Consider the following 23003-nt stretch of genomic DNA (forward strand, 5'->3'; position numbering starts at 1 on the left):
TCTCTCTCTCAAAAATAAATAAACATTAAAAAAATTCAACCACTACTGTGACTAATATATACTACATATGAGCATTTCAATATGTTAATATTTAGCCATGATTTAAAGCAGATCAGCAAAGAGCTGGGTGCTTTGGTGATATCAAATGATTTCCAAAAAGTTGGTTTTCACAAAATCACTCTGATTTGTAAAATAGCATCTGCCTATATTGATTCTCAATATGAACAATGATGTGAAATGAGATGTGCTACTTCTAATAAGGAGTCTTCCCAGAACTTGTTAAGTACATCACCCTGCCTTCTCTTTAGGAGAACCTCAGAAGAAGTCTTTTTATAATATTTGTTCCAAGATGAGTTGAAATTACTGGGACATTTTATTTTAATCTCATGGGCACTGGGACTTGGATAACTAACAAAGTTTCTGTTTTTAACATTGGTTAGTAGAGAATTGAGAGCCAAATGTGTGGCTCACTCATGGTAGATGAGTAGGTCATCATGGTATGCATCCTAAACCTTATTCATACCTCTAACTTGTCCCCACCTTTTTTCTTCTTTTACTTCCATTTTTTTTCTCAAAATAATATTTTATAACTTTTATATTCCTTTTCTGCACCATGACAAGGAATAGCTAAATATGTAAGAATATTATGCAAAATTATGTTTACTATACAAATATGTATATCCATAGGGGGATGTTAGGAGTGAAACAAAGATGTTCCACTACCATTACAATATTATAGCTAACTTTTTTCATTTATTTTCCAAACATTTTGAAATTGTATTTACAACTTAGGGAGGAAAACATTATTTGAACTTTGAAATGGTAAGTTTCAAATGGCTGGTAAGTGACAGCCAAATTTCAAAGGCCTCGGAGTGCTATTCTAAGACTATCTTACTGCAATCTTAGAATAGAAGTTGAAAGCAACTTCCAGTTTTTAACTAAAGTGCTTTATTGAAAGATAACTAGTAACTATATATAGCAGAAAGAGTCATGGAAGTTGTTAGGCAAGGAAGCCAATTAGGAGGCTTATGTGTATGGGGCCTGGGGACAGGGAGGTTAACAAAAATTCACGTTAGACTGAGGGAAATAGGGGATGCAATCAGATTTGACAAACTACGAAATGGGTGGGAAGGAAGAAACAGAATGATCTTCAAGGTTTGTTTTCCACTGCAGGTGCATGGATAGGTATTGGTGTCATTCAACCTAATAAAGAATTTAGGAGAATCGTGTATTTGGTACTAATTTGTTTAGAAGTGAGGAGAAAAAGAGGAAAGGAAATGAGTTCATTATAGGACATGTTAGATAGGAGGTACTTCCAAATCATACTGATGGAAATGTAACCCCAAGCATTCAGAAATACAGCACAGAACTGGAACTCTGGATGAAAGTTTGGTTAAAATATTGTAGGGTGTGTTGTGTGTGTATTGAATCCTTAATACTAGACAGCCTTCTTTCTATTTCCCAAGTAAACTATTTCAAACCTACCAAAGCAGTAGTCATCAGTGACTTCAAAAATGCCAAATCTGCTGGATCCTTTCAGCTCTCATTTTATAGTTATCCTTATAGTTTTTGCAGGATTGACTATTCCTCTCATTTATTTCTTGATCTTATATTTTCCTATTCTCCTACTTCTCAATCTCCTTTACTGGCTTTTATTCTTTTACCAGCTTTATTGTTGTGTTCTTGAGAATTCCCCTCTATTAAGTTTACACACTCTCCCTGACTGAGATGGAGAAGTCTAAGAGTGGAGGAGCTTAGGGAGAAATGAAAGTTTGTTGAATATATTGTTTGAAAAGCCTGTTAGACTTCCAAGAGAGTATGTTGAGTAGGCATTTAGATATATGAATATAGACTTCAAGGGAAAAATCTGGACTGGAATATAAATTTAAAAGTTGTCAGCATATAAATAGTATCCAAAGCTAAAAAACTAGTTGGGGCCACCAAGGGGGAATTGGTGAAGAATTGTTAGAAGAGATGTCCAAGGATAGTGCTTGGGGTACTTCACATTTTCAAGGCAAATAAAGGAGAAGAATCCAGCAAAGGAGGCTAAGAAAGATCATCTAGCACAACTAGCAAAGTAGAAAGAGAACTAAGAGAAGTGGTATCTTGAAGGCCACTGAAACAAAAAGGTTTTAAAGAAGAGGAAATGATTAAGTCTACCAACTTTCTGAGAAGTTGATTAAGATGAAAACTGAAAATCGATCCCTGGATTTTGCAGTACAGATGTTATTGCTGCCCTTGACAATAATTGTGGTGGAATGGCGGAGAGTGAAACCCTGATTGTAGTGCGACTATGTGGGGCTGATTCCTTTTAGAAGATGGAAACAGGAAATAGCAGGGGTAGTCAAACTAAAACAATTAATTGGTTGGTAAAGATAGAACAAAAGAGCAAGAAAGCCATTATATAAATATATGGTCATTCCAAATCATGATTACCTATGTCTGGACTTAGTTGGGGAAAGCCAAGTTCTAAAATTTTGACTCTTCTGAGTTTATTTCCACTTAATTTTATTATTAGACCTTCTTACAATTATTATCGTTTCTCAAGAATAGTCTTGAGAGATGTAAAGATAGAAACAGTAAATGTAGACATCTGATGAAGAAAAGGATGAAGATAGGAAATAGATAAAAGGAAATACAGAGTTGAAGAAGGATTTCTGGTTATTCTTTTGAGGAATAAAACATGTTTACTGGTTAAAAACAAAACAAGTAGACAGAAAGATTAGATATACACAGAAAAGGCTAGGTATTTGAAGGGATGTGATCTTGAGAAAGGGAGGAAAATTTATTTTAGAAGGTCATTTCTTTCTTTTAGATCAGAAAGAAATACAACGTACCAATGTAGTTAAATTTTCAGGGGAAGATTATTTAAAGGAGTTAACGCCTAATGTCCTTTTTGTACTCGGAGAATTAGCCAGATCATCTGCTGAAGTAATGGATCATGAGCTGTTTGGAAAATTTAAAAGAGCAAAGGTTTGGGATAACTATTATTAAAAATGGAAACAAGAGTATAGGGGAGAAATAAAATATTTATTTAACCATTATATATTTCTCTAACACCTTATAAATATCAGCTCATTTATTCATCATAATATGTCTATGAGATATGCTTATTATTCCCTTTTTCCAGATGAAGAAAATGAGGCACAAAGTGGTTATGCTATTTTTCTAAGGGTACCTAGCTAGTAAGTAGAGGAGCCTAGAACTGAGTTTCCATGTTCTGGCTCCAGGGTCCATGCTCTTAACCACTTTACAATGCTGATTGATGGCAATGGCATGACTTTACTTATCAGGTTTAGGTACATAGGTCTTAAATTTCAAAAAACAAAATTTTAGACGCATCTAGAATAGGAGCTCAGAGGTTGTGTGTGATGGAAGTTGAGGGATTAGTTGATGAGATGAGCCACAGCAGGCAGGGTTAGTTGGAAGACATAGGGCAGGAGGGAAAGAAGCAAGGTTGTATAGGGGTTCAGAGACTTGAATCTTTGCTATATTCTTAAGGTTGAGGTTCCTTTGAAGTCAAATAATTAGATAGAAACAAGGAAAAGGGATCACTGAAAAGAGGAGGAACTCAAATTAAGACAGTAAGATTGTGAAGTGTAATTAAGGGGGGTAAAGAGTTGCTGGGAATGAGTAGGTAGCACTGGGGGATGGCCCTGGTAGTAGATCACTGAAGTCCAAAGAGGCTAAAGGCCTGTGCAGCAGGAGAGGTCAAGAAATGATGAGTCTAGGGTGTTGGGTGGGGCACATCTATAAATATTGAAGTCACTTATGAATCATTCAAGATGAGACAGGAAATGGGGTGGAGAAAACGGCTGCAGAAACCAGTGGATTGCAATGTGAGTGTGATGTGGGAATGAAAGATGGCATAAGTGAGACCAAACAGCCATAATGAACATACTCCAAGCGGCAGAGTCATATAGGCCAAACTTTCTTGTAGCCACCTGCCTCTGGAAGTGTGATAGGGAAGCCAAAAGTGCCATGTCACTAAGATGCCTAAACTGGCTGCATTCCTGAAGAGCTTTTTAAAGAGGTTGAACTGTTGAAATGATTAAGGACTTAAATTACCTCAGAGGTCCAACACATTAGTAAAGTAAATATTAACACAGCTTGGTTTATCTAGCCCACATAAAACCATTATCACTTAAGTACAAATATGGCCTCATGGATATTTTAAGTTTTCAAAGGTGGGAGAGTGGAAAGAGGAAGAGAACATAGGAAATTGAGATGTAATTTGGCCGTGCATAATGTGAACAACCAGCATAAAGGAGGAAGAAAGAACCAGCAACCGTGAACATGGATAAGCTCCTATATGTGCCCTAGGAATAAAGTGGGAAGGGGAAATGTGCAAATGAGCCATATTTTTCCCTTGGTTCAGGATACTCAATAAATATTATTTGTTATTTTACATGTGGTGATTGGGGCTTTCCCGGTTGCAACAAAGAAACTAAAAAAGAAAGAAAATTTTTTACAGGAAAAAAAATTCCTATCCCTGAATCAGAAGGCAGGCTGAATTACATAGTAGGATATAATTACTTAATATTAGAGGAAACTATGTTTTGATCAACAAAAATTCAGATTTGCCTTGGAGACCTATAGTGTTAGTTGCCTACCAAAACACCACTCCTCCACCTTCTTCCTTACCAACAGAATCCTTATTATGCCACTGGATGTTGGCATCTACATATGACACTAAGAGATAAGGCAGCCATCTTGTGACCATAAGTGGAGCTAGCTTAGAAAGAAAAACCAAGATGCTGATAAGCATCCCAGATTTAGGAAACAGTAATGCAGGGACCTAGTTAAATTTGAAATTTCAAATAATGAGTAACATCACAAGAGACATGTATAATTTAACTAAAATTCAAATTTTTTTTTTTTTTCAACGTTTTTTATTTATTTTTGGGACAGAGAGAGACAGAGCATGAACGGGGGAGGGGCAGAAAGAGAGGGAGACACAGAATCGGAAACAGGCTCCAGGCTCCGAGCCGTCAGCCCAGAGCCTGACGCGGGGCTCGAACTCACGGACCGTGAGATCGTGACCTGGCTGAAGTAGGACGCTTAACCGACTGCGCCACCCAGGCGCCCCAACTAAAATTCAAATTTAACTTGATGTCCTGTATTTAATGACAACCCTAGATTCTCAAGATGACAAATGCAAAGTTAAATATATCCTAAGTCATTGATGAAGTAATTGAGCTGTTGAGTTAGCCACCTCTGGGACCATCTCAACTCAAAACATTTTAGTATCAAGTAAATCTTCCTTAATATTAAGCCAGTTCTTATTGCATTTTCTGTTATTTACAGCCAAAGGCATCCTAACTAATGCAGTTTTGTCAGCCTTGTCTTTGAGCAAGTCAATGCACATATTGTTCATCCCTAAGTATCAACTTACAAATTCTAATTGGTATTTTCAAAAGGTTTCTTTGTGAAAATCCCTTAGTATGAAATACATCTATGTTTTCAGAATTCATAGTTTTACATCTTTATGTAGTACTCCATAAAAATTACTTTCATGAAATATGTAACATGTGATGTCTTTCTCTGCACAGTTTAGCTGGATTGGATGATCTCTAAGATATATTCTAGCTTAGGAAATATTAGTTATTATAGAACAAATGTAGGTATGAAATAAAGATAGGCAGATATTTTCTTACTTGATAAAGCACCTAACAATAAAGCTATACAACAGAAATTATCCAGTGTTAAAATTAATTATGTAACAAAGGACTTCTTTTGACAGTAGTTATTTGTTTTAAGAATTAGCAGAATTAGATTCATAATAACACCACCATGAAAAACAGTAATACAACTTTGATGTGATGTTTCTTGAGTTACAAATAGAAGTTAGAATGAAGTCCTTTATCCGTATAGATACATAGCTTTTATTCTTAATATCCTCAAAGTACAAAGTAAATTTGGGCAAAAGAAAGGAAGATAAATAATGGAAAATTTCTAAATGATTATAGTCACAAACTGTGTGGTCCTGTAAGCACCAAAAGTTGGCATTTTCCATCTGTTTCCAGTGGCTTATCAGATGGCCAAGTCAGTTTGTGAATGCTGTTAAAATTCTATTTTTTTACTGTAAGTATAACCACAGTGATTCAAGTAATCTTTACATGAACTGGTCTCCCCTAGTCAATGGAGAAATGGCTTAAGCTGACAGGAACCTTTTTGTATGATGATATACACTTGTGTGCATGTGTGCACAGGTCTGCAGGTGTGTGCACATATATATAAGTGTATGCACACTTATGCTTGTGAGTGATCCAGAGGTTATTTGATCAAGAAGCCTCTGCTTTTTCCCCCATACCCCTGGTCAAGGCAGATCCAGCTGCACAAAACCAAAGCAGGTGAAGTCAGTTTTCAGAGCTGGGAAATGGAGTGAGTTTAGCAAATTTATAATTGAGATTATCTGGTATATCAGTACTCTTCAAAATTATGTTCTGATCTAAAACTATCCTTATTGCCACTCTTCTCTCCTTCCTTTCATAAGTCTTATTTAAATTCAATTCAGCTCTTTTTCCAAGCTCGCATTCTAAGAAAAACAAACACTACAGTTATAAAAGCCATTCATTGAAAAATACTGCCCAACTACCACTATTCTCACTCAAGCACACTTCGTGACAGAATTCTATGCATACCCCTAAGCAAGCATATCACAGTATTTATTCAGCAAAACTAGGTAACTCCCAAGATGGAAAAAATTTGCTGCTTAAAAAAATATTCTCTGTACCAGATTTTAGAAAGGAGAACCATTGCATGTACATGCACGTATAGCCACAGACCTCAACAATGAACTTGGGAAAAGAAAAAGACAGGAGGGGGGGAAACATGTAACATTTGAGTTGGATGTTCTGAAAACATTGCAGATTGGGAAATTATATTTAGGAGTTTAAAAATCTTATTTGTGAGATAATTTTCATTTGAGACCTATTTTATGTGTATACAGGATGTATTACTTTTAAAAAATAATGGTTTATGTTTTCCTCTAAAAATTAAGAATCATATGATACACTCTTTCTAAAGACCATTCATTGATTTGACCTTGGAAGGATATTCCCAGTCCATTGTTTACCTTTTCATATTACTTATTTTTTTATACTAGGTAAAATTTTGTCTCCATGTGTTACACAGTGAAGAAACAGAAATAAAAACTATAAATGGAAAAGAACACTTCTCCAGGGTCATTTAATCCAAATTTTTCTAGGGAAAGTTCTTTCCTCAATTTTAATTGTCTAATAATATCCATTATTTTTCTAATGTATCCAAATATTTCTACACCACCCTAGGAGAGACTATTTTATTTCAAATATTTCTCAAACCTGGAGCACTTACTTTTAAACAAAATTTCTCATTTTCCAAATGCTTTAAAAGGGGATGATAGAAATTAAAAATGATATGTAATATGTAAATCTGATGTGAAAGAGATAGATTAGGTAATGGCATATGCCTCCTAAGGTTTTTTTTTTTTTTTTTGCCAGCACAAGTGTGAAAGAGTATAAAATATCCATCCGTGTGATCCATTATTGCATATGTGATTTTAAATCCATGAAAATATCTAGCATCTTTTGAAGTATCACCTAAATTTTTTCCACCACCAGTAATTTAATACAATAAAAGAAAAGTGCCTTGATAATTCAGAACACACTGCCAGGTTGCTAGCACTAAAATACTTCTTTTGTTGAGTATCAAAGGTAGTACCATATTGCCCCTTACGTATACGTTAAATTAAATGTCTTCCTCTATTGCCTTGAAAGGGCTTCTTCAGTATAACCCCATTTTACCAATTCAAGCTTATATATCACTGACACAAACACTCCTCTCCATTTGGATCTATCTTTCTCTTCAGTAAATATGCTTCCACCTGCCCCCTCCTTCAGCCCTGTTCACTCCACCAGGAATGTAATTTCCTTTACCTCTACTCTTACTTGAGCACCTCTTTTCCAGAAAGCTTTTCCTGACTGTTTTGCCCATTTAGTTGGTTCTCTTACTGTCGACATGTCCATTTAGCATTCCGTTGTTCTGATTTCTGTTAATTAGTTTATTCTTGTGCTTTTCTGTATGCTCCACCTGTCCTTGTATTCTGAAACATTGGAAGTTCCCCTACTAAACTTTGTTTATTCACTGTTCATTTCTGTGTGATTCAAATTTCTAGAAACACTAGGTCAGTAATTAAAGTACAAGAAAAAAGAAAAAACTAGGGCACCTGGCCGGCTCAGTTGGTTAAGCATCTGACTTCGCCTCAGGTCATGATCTAGTAGTGGTTTGTGAGTTTGAGCCCCGCGTCAGGCTCTGTGCTGACAGGTCAGAGCCTGGAGCCTGCTTCAGATTCTGTGTCTCCCTCACTCTCTGCCCTTCCCCCCACTCACACTCTCTCTCTTTTTTTTTTTTTTTTTTTTTTTTTTTTTAAATTTTTTTTTTTCAACGTTTTTTATTTATTTTTGGGACAGAGAGAGACAGAGCATGAACGGGGGAGGGGCAGAGAGAGAGGGAGACACAGAATCGGAAACAGGCTCCAGGCTCCGAGCCATCAGCCCAGAGCCTGACGCGGGGCTCGAACTCACGGACCGCGAGATCGTGACCTGGCTGAAGTCGGACGCTTAACCGACTGCGCCACCCAGGCGCCCCTCTCTCTCTTTCAAAAATAAACATTAAAAAATTTAAAGAAAAAATAAATAATAAAGGTTTTACTTGTACAGAATCTACTTTCATGACCTCTTTTGCCTTATTTTGAAATACAGTTTCTAGGTGTTTCTCATGGTAGGTATTAACAGTGACATCATTTCAAATTTGAGTCCCCATGATATTCCCCCTTTTTTCTTACCAGGGTGCACGGGGTAATGCAGTGGTTTTCAAATTTATTTTTGAGGAACAGAATTGTTTTTTTTTTTTCTTTTCAATTTCTTTTCTCATTCTTACCCAGAATTTCAAATATGTCAACGAGATGCAAGCTGAGCACCTCTTGTTAAAGACAGTGCAGTGTGTGAGGGGAACGTAAGGTGTCCAGACCGCCTAGCCCTTCCACAGTTGCACCCCCACCCCCTGCCCCTAAGGTGGCTCCTGTGGCTCCTTGGAGGAATTCTGGGGGCCCGATGTAGAAACTTCAGAAACCCTGGCCTTGGCTCTGCTGTCTTCTCTTTGTTCAGGCTGGAGCAAGTCTCTTTCCTCAAGCATAAAAACAATGAACTTGATCTTCAAAGAGCATTCATAGAAATTATAAAGCTTCAAAATGTAAGCAGCATTTAAAACCAATGAAAAAAAATCATGCCTATTTTGGTGTTCTGTTGTTGTATTGGGTCATTATTTTTAGACACTTTCTTAGGAAAAACATTGGTTGATGTTTGATAAAAATTAGTATTGAGGGTTGATTATAGATTTAAACAATTTTTTTTCCTTTGGTTTATCTAGATTCTGGTTTATGAGTGCCTTTTATTATCAGTAAATTTCAGTTTTGAAAACTCTAGTTTGAGGTAGCATTTCAAAAAAAGAAACCAAAGTTTGTATTCAACATTCACAGCTTCTAATCTTTTGTATTCCTTTGAGAAAACAAACAGTGTAATATAATGTTCTTACATAGAAACTGGTATAAATATCATTAAAGTATTTGTTTTGGTTGGTGTTCATTTACAGAATGTGTGAAGAATTACATAAACCCAGTATCAGACAAATACCATTAGAAAACTATCATTCTAGTTAATAAAATATATTAGTGAACTTGGGACTTTTCATTTTAACTATATTTTAAAGCTATTTCTATTGGGCACTGATTCATTTGTAAATGGAAAAAGTCAGGCAAAATACCAAAACAGTAAGTACTACTTGGTTCTCAGCAACCTGTTAAATAAACTGTTGCTGCTTTTAACTGCAGAGTACTTAAATGTAACTGCTGTCTATAATTTTTTTTAGAATTTCTGATTTCCCCATCAGATAAACTTGACTCAGCTATCAATATAAAAATCCCTTACCTGTCAGTTTGGCTTAATCAAAACAATTAAAAAACATTTTTTTAATATTTATTTATTTTTAAGAGAGAGAGAGAGAGTGTGAGCAGGGGAAGAGCAGAGAGAGAGAGAGGGAGACACAGAATCGAAGCAGGCTCCAGGCTCTGAGCTGTCAGCACAGAGCCCAATGCAGGGCTCAAAGTCACTAATGGTGAGATCATGACCTGAGCCAGTCGGATGCTTAACCGACTGAGCCACCCAGGCGCCCCAATCAAAGCAATTTTTGATGCCACTAGTCTTCTACCAAAATGTTTTATTTTCCAAAATATGTTTATAATGTGAAAATTTCAATAAAAAACCCAGTTAACCTATGTGTATATATATACATGTATGTATGTATGTGTATATACAGAAAATTTTAGAAATATTTATTGTTAAATAAAGTTGCTTCTGGTGAATTAAACTTTGTAAATCAAAGTAGGATATTTAGATAGGATATTTAGGTAGGATATTTAGTAGAATATTTAGGTAAAATTTGTTTTTACCATAGTACCCTCATTACTAAAAGGTTACATAAAAATTTAAATACATTTAACTTAAGAGTCATTTAGTCCACACACATTTTTACTCATTAAATAAATAGTTGTATTGTGCTTTTGTACAAGATTTACTTGACTCAGATAGGAATTGAGTGCTAAGATTTTGTTTCTGATACCCAGGAACGTGCACACTAATGAGGGCTATAATGTGGAACTGCAGTTTAAGTTCATTATCATTTTAGTGGTACAGGCAAGTGCTTTAATGTACCACTTTAAAAAATGGCAAAAACCAAATGAGGTCTGAAATGAATCAAAGGAGAACTTTTTTGCCTGGAGAAGCTGTGAGAGATTCCTAGTCACATTTTCTTTCCCTCGTCCTATGGAACCAACATCAATCAGCTTTAAAAGCACGATTATTGGGGGCTTAAAAAGTCTGGCAATGGTGAGAATAGTGACTTTGAGATTTGAGGAAACCTGTAGTAGAAGGGAAGGATAAAAAAGTAAGATAAGAAAAAAAAAAGAATCTAACATTTATAGAATACTTAACAATTGACCTTTTATGTCTGTTATGACATTGTGTTTCGTCTTAAAGGGAAATCATTACAAAGCAGCTGAAATCACTGAGGTGAAAGCAGGAGAAGAAATTGTACAAACAGACTAGAATTTTTTTATCTTGGCTCTCTTCAACCTTGTCCCTATTGACTAGTCTTTGAGGGAAAAATATCTAGCACCAAACTAATGGAGAATGTCAAGTAAGATTTTCTTTCATACTGTATTCATGCCTTGATTTAGGAGATCATCAATATTTTTACTTGGTTTAACAAAGCTGTAAGATACAAGGAAAAATGAGTAAACCTAGCTAAGGCAAAAAATAAATAAAAGTAATGCTCAGAAGATACAGGAATGTTTTGGGGCTGGATGCTACCCATAAGCACTGGCTGTTGATAAGGCCAACAAGAAGTATAGCATAGCCATCAAAAGACACTCGATGGAGTCTATCGGATTTTCCATGTATAGTATCATGTCATCTGCAAAAAGTGAAAGCTTGACTTCATCTTTGCCAATTTTGATGCCTTTGATTTCCTTTTGTTGTCTGATTGCTGATGCTAGAACTTCCAACACTATGTTAAACAACAGCGGTGAGAGTGGGCATCCCTGTCGTGTTCCTGATCTCAGAGAAAAAGCTCTCAGTTTTTCCCCGTTGAGGATGATGTTAGCTGTGGGCTTTTCATAAATGGCTTTTATGATGTTTAAGTATGTTCCTTCTATCCCGACTTTCTCAAGGGTTTTTATTAGGAAAGGGTGCTGGATTTTGTCAAAGGCCTTTTCTGTATCGATTGATAGGATCATATGGTTCTTATCTTTTCTTTTATTAATGTGATGTATCACATTGATTGATTTGCGAATGTTGAACCAGCCCTGCATCCCAGGAATGAATCCCACTTGATCAAGGTGAATAATTCTTTTTATATGCTGTTGAATTCGATTTGCTAGTATCTTATTGAGAATTTTTGCATCCAAATTCATCAGGGATATTGGCCTGTAGTTCTCTTTTTTTACTGGGTCTCTGTCTGGTTTAGGAATCAAAGTAATACTGGCTTCATAGAATGAGTCTGGAAGTTTTCCTTCCCTCTCTATTTCTTGGAATAGCTTGAGAAGGATAGGTATTATCTCTGCTTTAAACGTCTGGTAGAACTCCCTGGGAAGCCATCTGGTCCTGGACTCTTATTTGTTGGGAGATTTTTGATAACTGATTCAATTTCTTCGCTGGTTATGGCTTTGTTCAAGCTTTCTATTTCCTCCTGATTGAGTTTTGGAAGAGTGTGGGTGTTTAGGAATTTGTCCATTTCTTCCAGGTTGCCCAATTCGTTGGCATATAATTTTTCGTGTTATTCCCTGATAATTGTTTGTATCTCTGAGGGATTGGTTGTAATAATTCCATTTTCATTCATGATTTTATCTATTTGGGTCATCTCCATTTTCTTTTTGAGAAGCCTGGCTAGAGTTTTGTCAATTTTGTTTATTTTTTCAAAAAACCAATTCTTGGTTTTATTGATCTGCTCTACATGAGTTCAGCAATGTTGCAGGATACAAAATCAATGTACAGAAATCAGTTGCATTCTTATACACTAACAATGAAGCAACAGAAAGACAAAGAAACTGATCCCATTCACAATTGCACTAAGAAGCATAAAAATACCTAAGAATAAATCTAACCAAAGATGTAAAAGATCTGTATGCTGAAAACTATAGAAAGCTTATGAAGGTAATTGAAGAAGATATAAAGAAATGGAAAGACATTCCCTGCTCATGGATTGGAAGAATAAATATTGTCAAAATGTCAATAGTACCCAAAGCTATCTACACATTCAATGCAATCCCAATCAAAATTGCACCAGCATTCTTCTCAAGCAATCCTAAAATTCATATGGAACCACAAAAGGCCCCGAATAGCCAAAGTAATTTTGAAGAAGAAGACCAAAGCAGGAGGCATCACAATCCCAGACTTTAGCCTCTACTACAAAGCTGTCATCATCAAGACAGCATGGTATTGGCACAAAAACAGACACATAGACCAATGGAATAGAATAGAAACCCCAGAACTAGACCCACAAACGTATGGCCAACTAATCTTTGACAAAGCAGGAAAGAATATCCAATGGAAAAAAGACAGTCTCTTTAACAAATGGTGCTGGGAGAACTGGACAGCAACATGCAGAAGGTTGAAACTAAACCCCTTTCTCACACCATTCACAAAAATAAACTAAAAATGGATAAAGGACCTGAATGTGAGACAGGAAACCATCAAAACCCTAGAGGAGAAAGCAGGAAAAGCTCTGACCTCAGCTGTAGCAATCTCTTATTCGACACATCCCCAAAGGCGAGGGAATTAAAAGCAAAAATGAATTACTGGGACCTTATGAAGATAAAAAGCTTCTGCACAGCAAAGGAAACAACCAACAAAACTAAAAGGCAACCAACGGAATGGGAAAAGATATTTGCAAATGACATATCGGACAAAGGGCTAGTATCCAAAATCTATAAAGAGCTCACCAAACTCCACACCCGAAAAACAAATAACCCAGTGAAGAAATGGGCAGAAAACATGAATAGACCCTTCTCTAAAGAAGACATCCAGATGGCCAACAGGCACATGAAAAGATGCTCAACGTCACTCCTCATCAGGGAAATACAAATCAAAACCACACTCAGATATGACCTCACACCAGTCAGATTGGCCAAAATGAAGAAATCAGGAGACTATAGATGCTGGAGAGGACGTGGAGAAATGGGAACCCTCTTGCACTGTTGGTGGGAATGCAAATTGGTGCAGCCTCTCTGGAAAACAGTGTGGAGGTTCCTCAGAAAATTAAAAATAGACCTACCCTATGACTCAGCAATAGCACTGCTAGGAATTTATCCAAGGGATACAGGAGTACTGATGCATAGGGGCACTTGTACCCCAATGTTTATAGCAGTACTCTCAACAATAGCCAAATTATGGAAAGAGCCTAAATGTCCATCAACTGATGAATGGATAAAGAAATTGTGGTTTATATACACAATGGCATACTATTTGGCAATGAGAAAGAATGAAATATGGCCCTTTGTAGCAACGTGGATGGAACTGGAGAGTGTGATGCTAAGTGAAATAAGCCATACAGAGAAAGACAGATACCATATGTTTTCACTCTTATGTGGATCCTGAGAAACTTAACAGAAACCCATGGGGGAGGGGAAGAAAAAAAAAAAAAGAGGTTAGAGTGGGAGAGAGCCAAAGCATAAGAGACTCTTAAAAACTGAGAACAAACTGAGGGTTGATGGGTGTGGGAGGGAGGGGAGGGTGGGTGATGGGTATTGAGGAGGGCACCTTTTGGGATGAGCACTGGGTGTTGTATGGAAACAAATTTGACAATAAATTTCATATATTGAAAAGAAAAGACACTCGAACATTGCATATGTCTTTTTAGAAAAATGTTGAGTTTGGGGTCTTTGAAGAAAAGATCTCATTATTTTTCAGTAGCTCAAATATATCAAAATAAAAACAAAATGCCTAGCATCCTGATAGTTAAAATGTAGTTACATTAAAAGAAAAATATCTAGGGGCGCCTGGGTGGCTCAGTCGGTTAAGTGTCCAACTTCGGCTCAGGTCAGGATCTCCGGTATGCGAGTTTGAGCCCCGCGTCGGGCTCTGTGCTGACCGCTCAGAGCCTGGAGCCTATTTCAGATTCTGTGTCTCCCTCTCTCTCTGCCCCTCCCCCGTTCATGCTCTGTCTCTCTCTGTCTCAAAAATAAATAAACGTTAAAAAAATTTAAAAAAAAAAGAAAAATATCTAACTTTACTATATATTTGTGTTTCATTTATCCACATCAGTTATTTTATTCTCCAAATTAAATTTCCCTGAAATTTCTAGCAATAATAAAGGTGAGTCTGGATTTTACAGTTTCCCTAAAGTTAAATATCTTAAGAGTAGAAAATCAAGGGGCAGACAATAGTTGGACGTTATGCATGCCTTCCAGAAAAATCCACATTTAATTCATTTGTACATTCAACTGGTGAGAATCTATTATCATTGGTATAATTTTATATTACAAATAATAGAATTATAGCACATCTTGTCTGAAGATGTTTCAAATATTTCCAAATATTTGTACTCAAGTGTAAAACTCCCTAATAGGGAATAATGTTCAAAAGTAAGGTTAAATAAACCTTACTGCACATTTTAAGGCTGTAAGAATTATTTAGTATTTGCTTCTGTTAAGAGCTAGCTAAGTACAAGCTAATCTTATTGTTGGCAGGAATGGAATTGCATGCTATACTAAATTACAACTTAGTTCCACTTTAAGAGGAGACATTTTTGTACCTCTCTGAATACATGGTAGTCACATAATTATCAAGAAATCAAAACTTCCCCAATTATTTTACTGCCAGCATGAATATTTTGATATGCTCTTCCTATATTATAAAATATTAACATTAAATGCTGGGAAATTCTATATTTCATCTCTCATGCTATACAGATTTCTCATGGAAAATGTACCACATACTATAAATTTGACATCATGAAGTAAGAAAAACAGTTTTAAAGTAGTTATTTAAATATGATTTTTAAGGAAAAATTGCTGTAGAACAGGGTCAGACATGTTAAGGGCCCAGCAAGTAAATAGTTTAGGCTTTGCGAGTCTCTGTCACTACTGAATTCTGCCATGTATCACAAAAGCAGCCATAGGCAATATGTAAATGAAAGACTAGTGCTGTCTTCTTTTTTGTTAATTTTTTTATACATTTATTAATTTATTTATTTTTGAGAGACAGAGAGAGACAGAGCATAAGTGGGGGATGGGGAGAGAGAGAAGGAGACAAAGAATCTGAAGGAGGCTCCGGAACCCGAGCTGTCAGCACAGAGCCCGACCCAGGGCTCAAACTCACAAATCGCGATATCATGACCTGAGCCGAAGTTGGACACTCAACAGACTGAGCCACCCAGGCACCCGTAGAATAGTGCTGTCTTCTAATAAAACTTTATTTTCAAAAACAGGTGGTGGGTAGGATTTGGCCTCTTGGCCATAGTTTGCTGACTGGATATAGATGATAAAAACTTTTCACATTTTGTCTGTTTAACAAAGACGATTTTTAGGAAGCCTAGGTAGCTCAGTTGGGCGTCAGACTCTTGATATTGGCTCAGGTCATGATCCCAGGGTCATAGGATCAAGCCCCACATCAGGCTCCTCACTTAGCATAGAGCCTGCTTGAGATTCTTTCTCTCTCTCTACCTCTGCACCTCTCCCTCCTCTCTAAAATATAAATAAATAAATACATAAATACATAAATACATAAATACATAGATTCCCTCCCTCTACCTTCTACCACCCCCCACTTGCCCATGCATGTACTCTCTCAAAAAAATAATAAAAAAAGAGATGCTTTTGAACCATATTTCCCACTCTCTCTAGTTGTTATGTATTTTATATGTATAATATATAACATTATATATAGGATATGTTTATTAATATATATGTTATATATTATAAATAATATATGTTTACATATTGAGATTTTTGAAGATCAAACACATGGGAAAGCACTTTAAAAACTAGAAGTATTGGTCAAAAGGTACAAACTTCCAGTTAAAGATGGATAAGTTCTGGAAATCTATTTTATAGCCTGGTGATTACAGCTTACGATCTGTATTATACTTGTAAACTGCTGTGTAAATCTTAAATGTTTTCACCACAAAAAAGAAACAGTTATTATGTGATGTGATAGAGGTGTTAACTAACGCTATCGGTGGTTATCATTTTGCAGTGTATAAATGTATCAAATCAACACACTGTACACAGTAAACTTATACAGTGTTAAATGCCAGTTATAGCTCAATAAGTCTGGGGGGGGGACTAGAAGTATTTCTGTCTATAAGTGAAAGTCAGTATGATAATAAAACGAGATGTTCCAATATTCATAGCTAAAATGGGTATTATCTACCTTCAACCTATCAGGATGCCTTTCTAATATTATAGTTGGTGAAAATTATTTCATGTTTCTAACATGTGAGGAGATTTGACATATCTTCTTTTTAATTTTTTTAATGTTTATTTATTTTTGAGAGAGAGAGAGAGAGAGAAAGAGAGAGCTAGCCGGGGAGGGGGCAGAGAGAGAGGGAGACACAGAATCTGAAGCAAGCTCCAGGCTCCAAGCCATCAGCATAGAGCTGACATAGGGCTGGAACTCACGAACTGCGAGATCATGACCTGAGCCAAAGTCAGATGCTTAACCAACCTGAGCCACTCAGGTGCCCCTGAAAGATCTTAATATTATAATATATATAATAAATGCAATAAGTATATAATACAAATATATAAAGTGGTATTATTTATGACCTTCTGTATAATTAATTCTGTCATAAATGGGAAATTTGTTTGAAACAAATTTGGAATGTTTTAACATATTCGACATACATGGAACCAATATCATTTCTTTTCCTCTACACGTGAAAAAATAGGAAGATACTAACTTTTTACATAAAATATAATTCCCATAGCCAACAATGTCACTAGTTTACTGTAAAATCAGTGTCACTGCCATATTATTAATGGAGTTGCCGAAGTTAGGAAAGAAAAAATGAGGTAAAGAAGTGACAGTAACAACATGGCTGACAGTGAAGCTGATGTTATCCTCACATGAAAAAGCCAAGAAAATGCTAACCCTGAAATTCTTCATGTAAACTGGGAAATGTGAGTTCTAACACAGACTAGTCAAATGACATTCCTTTACCTTATTCCAATGTGAAGACTGTTCAGATTAAGAATTGTGATTTATCCATAATGGATTAAATAATTCAAATTAAACTGACAAATAGCTCACAGATTCACATTAAAACTTTTCTGCTTCAAGGATAACAAAATATTGCTTCAGAGTTTTAAAGAAATATTTTTTGTAGCTTTCCGAGTCTCAAAATCTTATTCTATATAAGTTGTGATAGCCACATTAAGTATTCTTAGAAATACTATCACCTTTAGGCAGTGACTTGACTTTAAAAGTATTTTATGATATATTACATAACAGAGGGAAATAATTCTAGTTAAGCAGGTACATATCACATAATTTGCATTTTTAGAACACTTACAAGGGAGACCAAGGTGTTTTAAAAGATAAGGGAACTAGCAATTCCAGTAACATTATCACTCGTTTGAATTATGAACACTAGACAAGTTAGTGCTAATCAGATGTTTTTCTGACCTATATAAAATGATTCAACCTTCCCACATCCAGCTTTGAGAGAAAAATAAAAATATTACCAAATTGGCTTATCTTTTTCTCCAGGTCCAGGGATCGTCTCTCTTGATTCCCAAGTCTGATATGGATATGATGCATACTTCTAAATTAGTGCTTATCATATTACATCATGGAAACGTTATATTTTTATATGTATAAAATGAGCTTTAAGAACAGAGCTAGATCTTACAGCATTCCTAGTGCATAACACGGTACCTGGTACTGCCTCATACTTGATTGGTTAAATTGAATTAAAGACTATACCACAAGGAACTCCACTATCACTGATTTAACCTTGTTAAGATATATGGTTTCTCATCGTAGTGGCACCATACAAATAACTTTTCTAGAAACTATTCGGGGAGGCATGAGATGGACGAAGTTGTCTTTCAGAGTAAAGAAGGTACTGTGCTGAAATTTCCTCAGGTGCTCAACGAGCTTATATTTCAATTACTTCTTAATAAATGTTTTTAAGGAATAAGCTTGCACTACTGAAACCCACTATTATCTTGAGATAATCTATTGTTAGGAATACAGTTTAAGGAGGCCCTTAAGCCCATACTTCTCTGTAGTGCACCCATAGGGCATTGAATGTAACCTATGCTACAGATTATCTTCTGCCATGAAAATAGATTAATACACCACAAATATTTTTTAAGCAGGATGTTGGGAAGATGGTTTCCCATTAGAAACAAAGGAATTTGAACACATAATTCTAATATAGATTAAGTTTCCTTGAGAAAGAATACCTGGAAGAAGGAAGTAGGGGTGATTTCTCTCAATTGTTAATGAGGTTATTTTCCTTAGAAGTATACGCTACCTATAGGCAAATATGACCTCCCCAGGCCAGAGGCATACATTATATTTAAAAGGATTTGGACCTATGCCTCACAATTAACAAGTACCAGCTTGTACATCTAAGGGGATACTAGTGGTTTGGGGCCAGTGTGTACATCATTGTGTATAAGCATTTGTGCTGCCTCTTCTTGACTTGTGACTTTCATAACTAGTAGAGAAGAACTGCTTCAACCTTATACCCTTAACATCAGGCCCCTGCCCTACCCCAAATTCTGCATTCCAGCCTAGCTGACCTCTCGTAAATACTGAATGTTCTGTGTCCTCCCTCACAGCCTGTACCTTTGCACGCAGAACATCCTCTCCACTCTTCTGCCTGCTATTTCCTTTGCTGAGGACACTCTCCACCACACCCAAACCTCCTTCTAATTTCTACCCATACTTCACGACCTGGTTTAGCTGTCAACTTCTGAGTAAGGCATCCCCAGCCCTTCCAGGCTTGGGTAAATACCCTTTTAACCATGCTCCAGAGCACCTTTATAGAACTGTCCATTCACTTTTTGTTTTTCTGTCTATTTAAAGTGCTATCTTAGAGACGGGGCCAGTTTCTATTATTATATATCCAGCAATACAAAAACAAGGAGGCAGTATGGATATAGAGTGAAAATTTTGGACTTGCTAAGGCTTGGTGGCAGTGTTACCTTCCTCAAGTATCAATCTTTCTATGGCTCCGTTTCATCATCTATAAAATACATGTAATACTTTGCAATACTTGCTGTTAATGAATACTCAAATATGTATTTTTATAGTTAAAGAAACTGAAACATAAAAAGATTAAGTAACTTGCCCACAGAAACTCAGAATAAGAGCATAACCAGGATTTGAACCCTGGCAGTCTGACCCCAGAGCACTCATTCATTCTATACTGCATTTCACTGTGTTTCCTAACTCCTAGAATTAAGTTGTCAGTTCTACTACATAAGGATATTGTATTTTGATGATCTTTGTTTTTATGTATTTTTACCTTTCAGCACGTTCACGAGACACTTGTGTTTTCTATTTAGAGTAAACTTAAAAGAAAATTATGCAGATTCAGAAAGGATTTTAATAACAATTCCTTCTTCAAATATGTATTTTATTCCAATTTGTGGAGCACTATCAAATATTTAGAATAATTTCAATTTTCTTAACTCACGAGTCTTTATCATAAGCCTTAATACATACATGCATTAAATTCTTGCTTCCCTTCTAGTTGGACCTTGATACTAAATGCTCTCATTTAAATTATTACCTCCTCAGACTCCCAAACTCTCCTAGTGTGTCTGGGAGGCTCCAGACTCACTCATGCAGGAAGCCAAATCCCTCTGCTTTCTGCCCTTATTATTCCTTTTGTCAATGTATTTATTCTAAAAAATCTATTTCCATAATTGTTGACTCTTATTTCTGTTTTCAGAGAAAGATCATCTCCCAAAAAACCTATAGATAGGAGATGAAACAAACATACAAACTATGCTAAGAATCAAAACTCCCTTTATGTTAAAATTCTCAATTCTGAACAACCCCTCTTCCTTTCAAAAGTGGTTTAACTTTCCTTGAAGAGATCAGGTAGTTGTTGTGGTCTTGCATGTGAAGGGTTTAGACTTCATGTTGTAGTCATTGGAGAGCTACTGATGATATGAAAGTATGGTGTAAAACACTTCACAAAGATTCAGCTGACCAGGGACAGCAGAGACTTGGAAGGGAATCGGGGATTGAGATAAAACTTAAGACTGTTGCAGATGCAGGTGTTCTCGCTTGGGGAGGGACCGAGAGAATGCAGAGGGATGCTTTTGAAACATAGGGTGAAGCAAGGATCCACATACTGCCTGACAGGATACCGGAGGCCAGGGAAGAGGGAAGGGGAAAAGCCATATTTTATCTGCTTTCAGACTGAGTGACCAAAAGATGATATACACAGAGATGAGAAGAGCTGATTTGGGCAGCAGGCACGGAAACTGGTTCAGGGTGCTGAACAAGGAAAGGAGAGAAAGTGAGTAATGCGACAACAGACATGTTTTATATAAGGCACTACATCTGCATCTTATATTTTTCAAACAAAAGCAAGCTTGAGTTGAAAATTAATATAGCCTAAAAACCTATTATTAAAAATTCTGTTTCTCCTAATTTCTAAATCATAAAAAACATGAGTTATTAACTCTTTAAAAATAAGATATCTAATTTAGTCCTGTAAAAAACTGAAGATGCTTTTTAAAATATCCAGCAAGTATTGAGACATGTCATATAACATTTCTTTCTAGAAATGATGTATTGAGAAAACAATTTCTCAACTTCTCCACTGGCCCTAAAACAGTCCTTTCATTGTATGTACTCTGTCCAGTAAATGAATGAATGAGAATACAGTCAGTGGGCAGTTAGTTTTAAACTGTACAAAAGTGACAAAAAAAAATCAAGAGACTAATTTTGGAGCTGTCCACATATTAGTGACAATTTGTCAAGAACATGCTAAGGGAGCAAGACCCCATACAGAAAAGCAAAGGGTCTGGGAATATATCTTGTGCTATACCTATTTTTATTTTTTTAAATTTTTTTTTTTTTTTCAACATTTTTTATTTTTTATTTTTGGGACAGAGAGAGACAGAGCATGAACGGGGGAGGGGCAGAGAGAGAGGGAGACACAGAATTGGAAACAGGCTCCAGGCTCCGAGCCATCAGCCCAGAGCCTGACGCGGGGCTCGAACTCACGGAGCGTGAGATCGTGACCTGGCTGAAGTCGGACGCTTAACCGACTGCGCCACCCAGGCGCCCCTATACCTATTTTTAAAGTGTGGAGAGAGCAGTGAGACCCAAGGTATAAGGTAGAGTAATGTCACAGAAATGGAAGAGTATAAAGAATAAAGGGAGGACTGTGGTGGTAAATGCAACAGAAGACTAGGAAGGTGGGGGGACTAGAAAAAGTTGCTTAATGTGTGTATATTCTAGTAGAAAAGCCAATGAGTAGGAGAGTGGAAACTGCTAAAATAACAAAACTGAATAGATGCATAAAGAAACCATGTTATACACCCATGATTTACGTTGGTTTGCTTCACAAATGCAGGTAATTGCAGATCAGCCTTTTCCTGCATTCTGCACCCTGACAATATATAGGGTTTGCTTAAATTCTCAGTGCAGCTAACCATGTATCATTGTGCCAATCACAATCCAAGAACCTTTCTTTATTTGCCAGGTATTGTTTGAACATTAAAAAATAAAACCAAGTGACGCAAGTAGCTTTTCTGTGGCTATATTGTTTGCCGAAGCTGTGATTGGATAAGATCCAGTAATACCTTTAGGATGGGCCCAGAAATAAGTAAAAAAGCAATGTGTATTTTGATAGAGACCTCTAAACAAATCATATGATTCCATAGCTTTAATCAATCTTAGGAATCAGAGCCCAGCTCATTTCAGTGAAAAACATTTAAAGCCACAGGAGGTCAAATGACTTGCCGAAGTTCACCAAACTAGTCATTGGCAAAGCTAGAACCAGAAATCAAGTGTAATTCTTGTTCCCTGCTTGTTTTATAAGCCATACTGTCTTCAACTGAATTCATAAAACTCCCAAATGCCATTTCAGCTGTGACATGTTCTAAAGCTCTTTTTTTTTTCTATGTAAACCAATCTGGTCACAACATGCAAGTAGTGTCCAAGGCATTCTGAAATTAACATTTTTTTCTCTTCCAAACTAACTCTTGGTAAGCAAAATTTTAATCAAATATTTAATATCAGGTGTTTAAAACAAATTAGTTCAGTTGAACAGTTTCTCAGATTTTATCTGCCTGTTGTTTAGATTCACAGGTTAAGAACTAGAAAATGTTTTACCTTTCCATGAGGACTTTGGCATGGTTTCAATGACTAATACAATTCACATTTAAGAATGAGTATTTTTTTGAGTACATATCCTTTTACAGTAAAACA

General features: G+C 36.2%; 1 protein-coding gene across 2 annotated transcripts in view; it reads left to right on the plus strand.

The window, feature by feature from the left end:
• The window catches only part of LOC131501885 (uncharacterized), a 118983-nt gene that overhangs the window by 7844 nt on the left and 88136 nt on the right, over nucleotides 1–23003 (plus strand). Inside the window, exon 4 of one of the 2 annotated variants that reach the window (XM_058712333.1) lies at nucleotides 20981–21081. The exons of the other annotated variant lie outside the window; for it this stretch is intronic. Within the exon in view, the coding sequence (XP_058568316.1) occupies nucleotides 20981–21081 (101 nt within the window). The remainder of the gene's footprint in view (nucleotides 1–20980; nucleotides 21082–23003) is intronic. 2 annotated transcript variants of the gene reach the window in all.

This window comes from Neofelis nebulosa, chromosome 2 (genome assembly GCF_028018385.1).
Source record: "Neofelis nebulosa isolate mNeoNeb1 chromosome 2, mNeoNeb1.pri, whole genome shotgun sequence".
NCBI classification, from domain to species: Eukaryota; Metazoa; Chordata; class Mammalia; order Carnivora; family Felidae; genus Neofelis; species Neofelis nebulosa.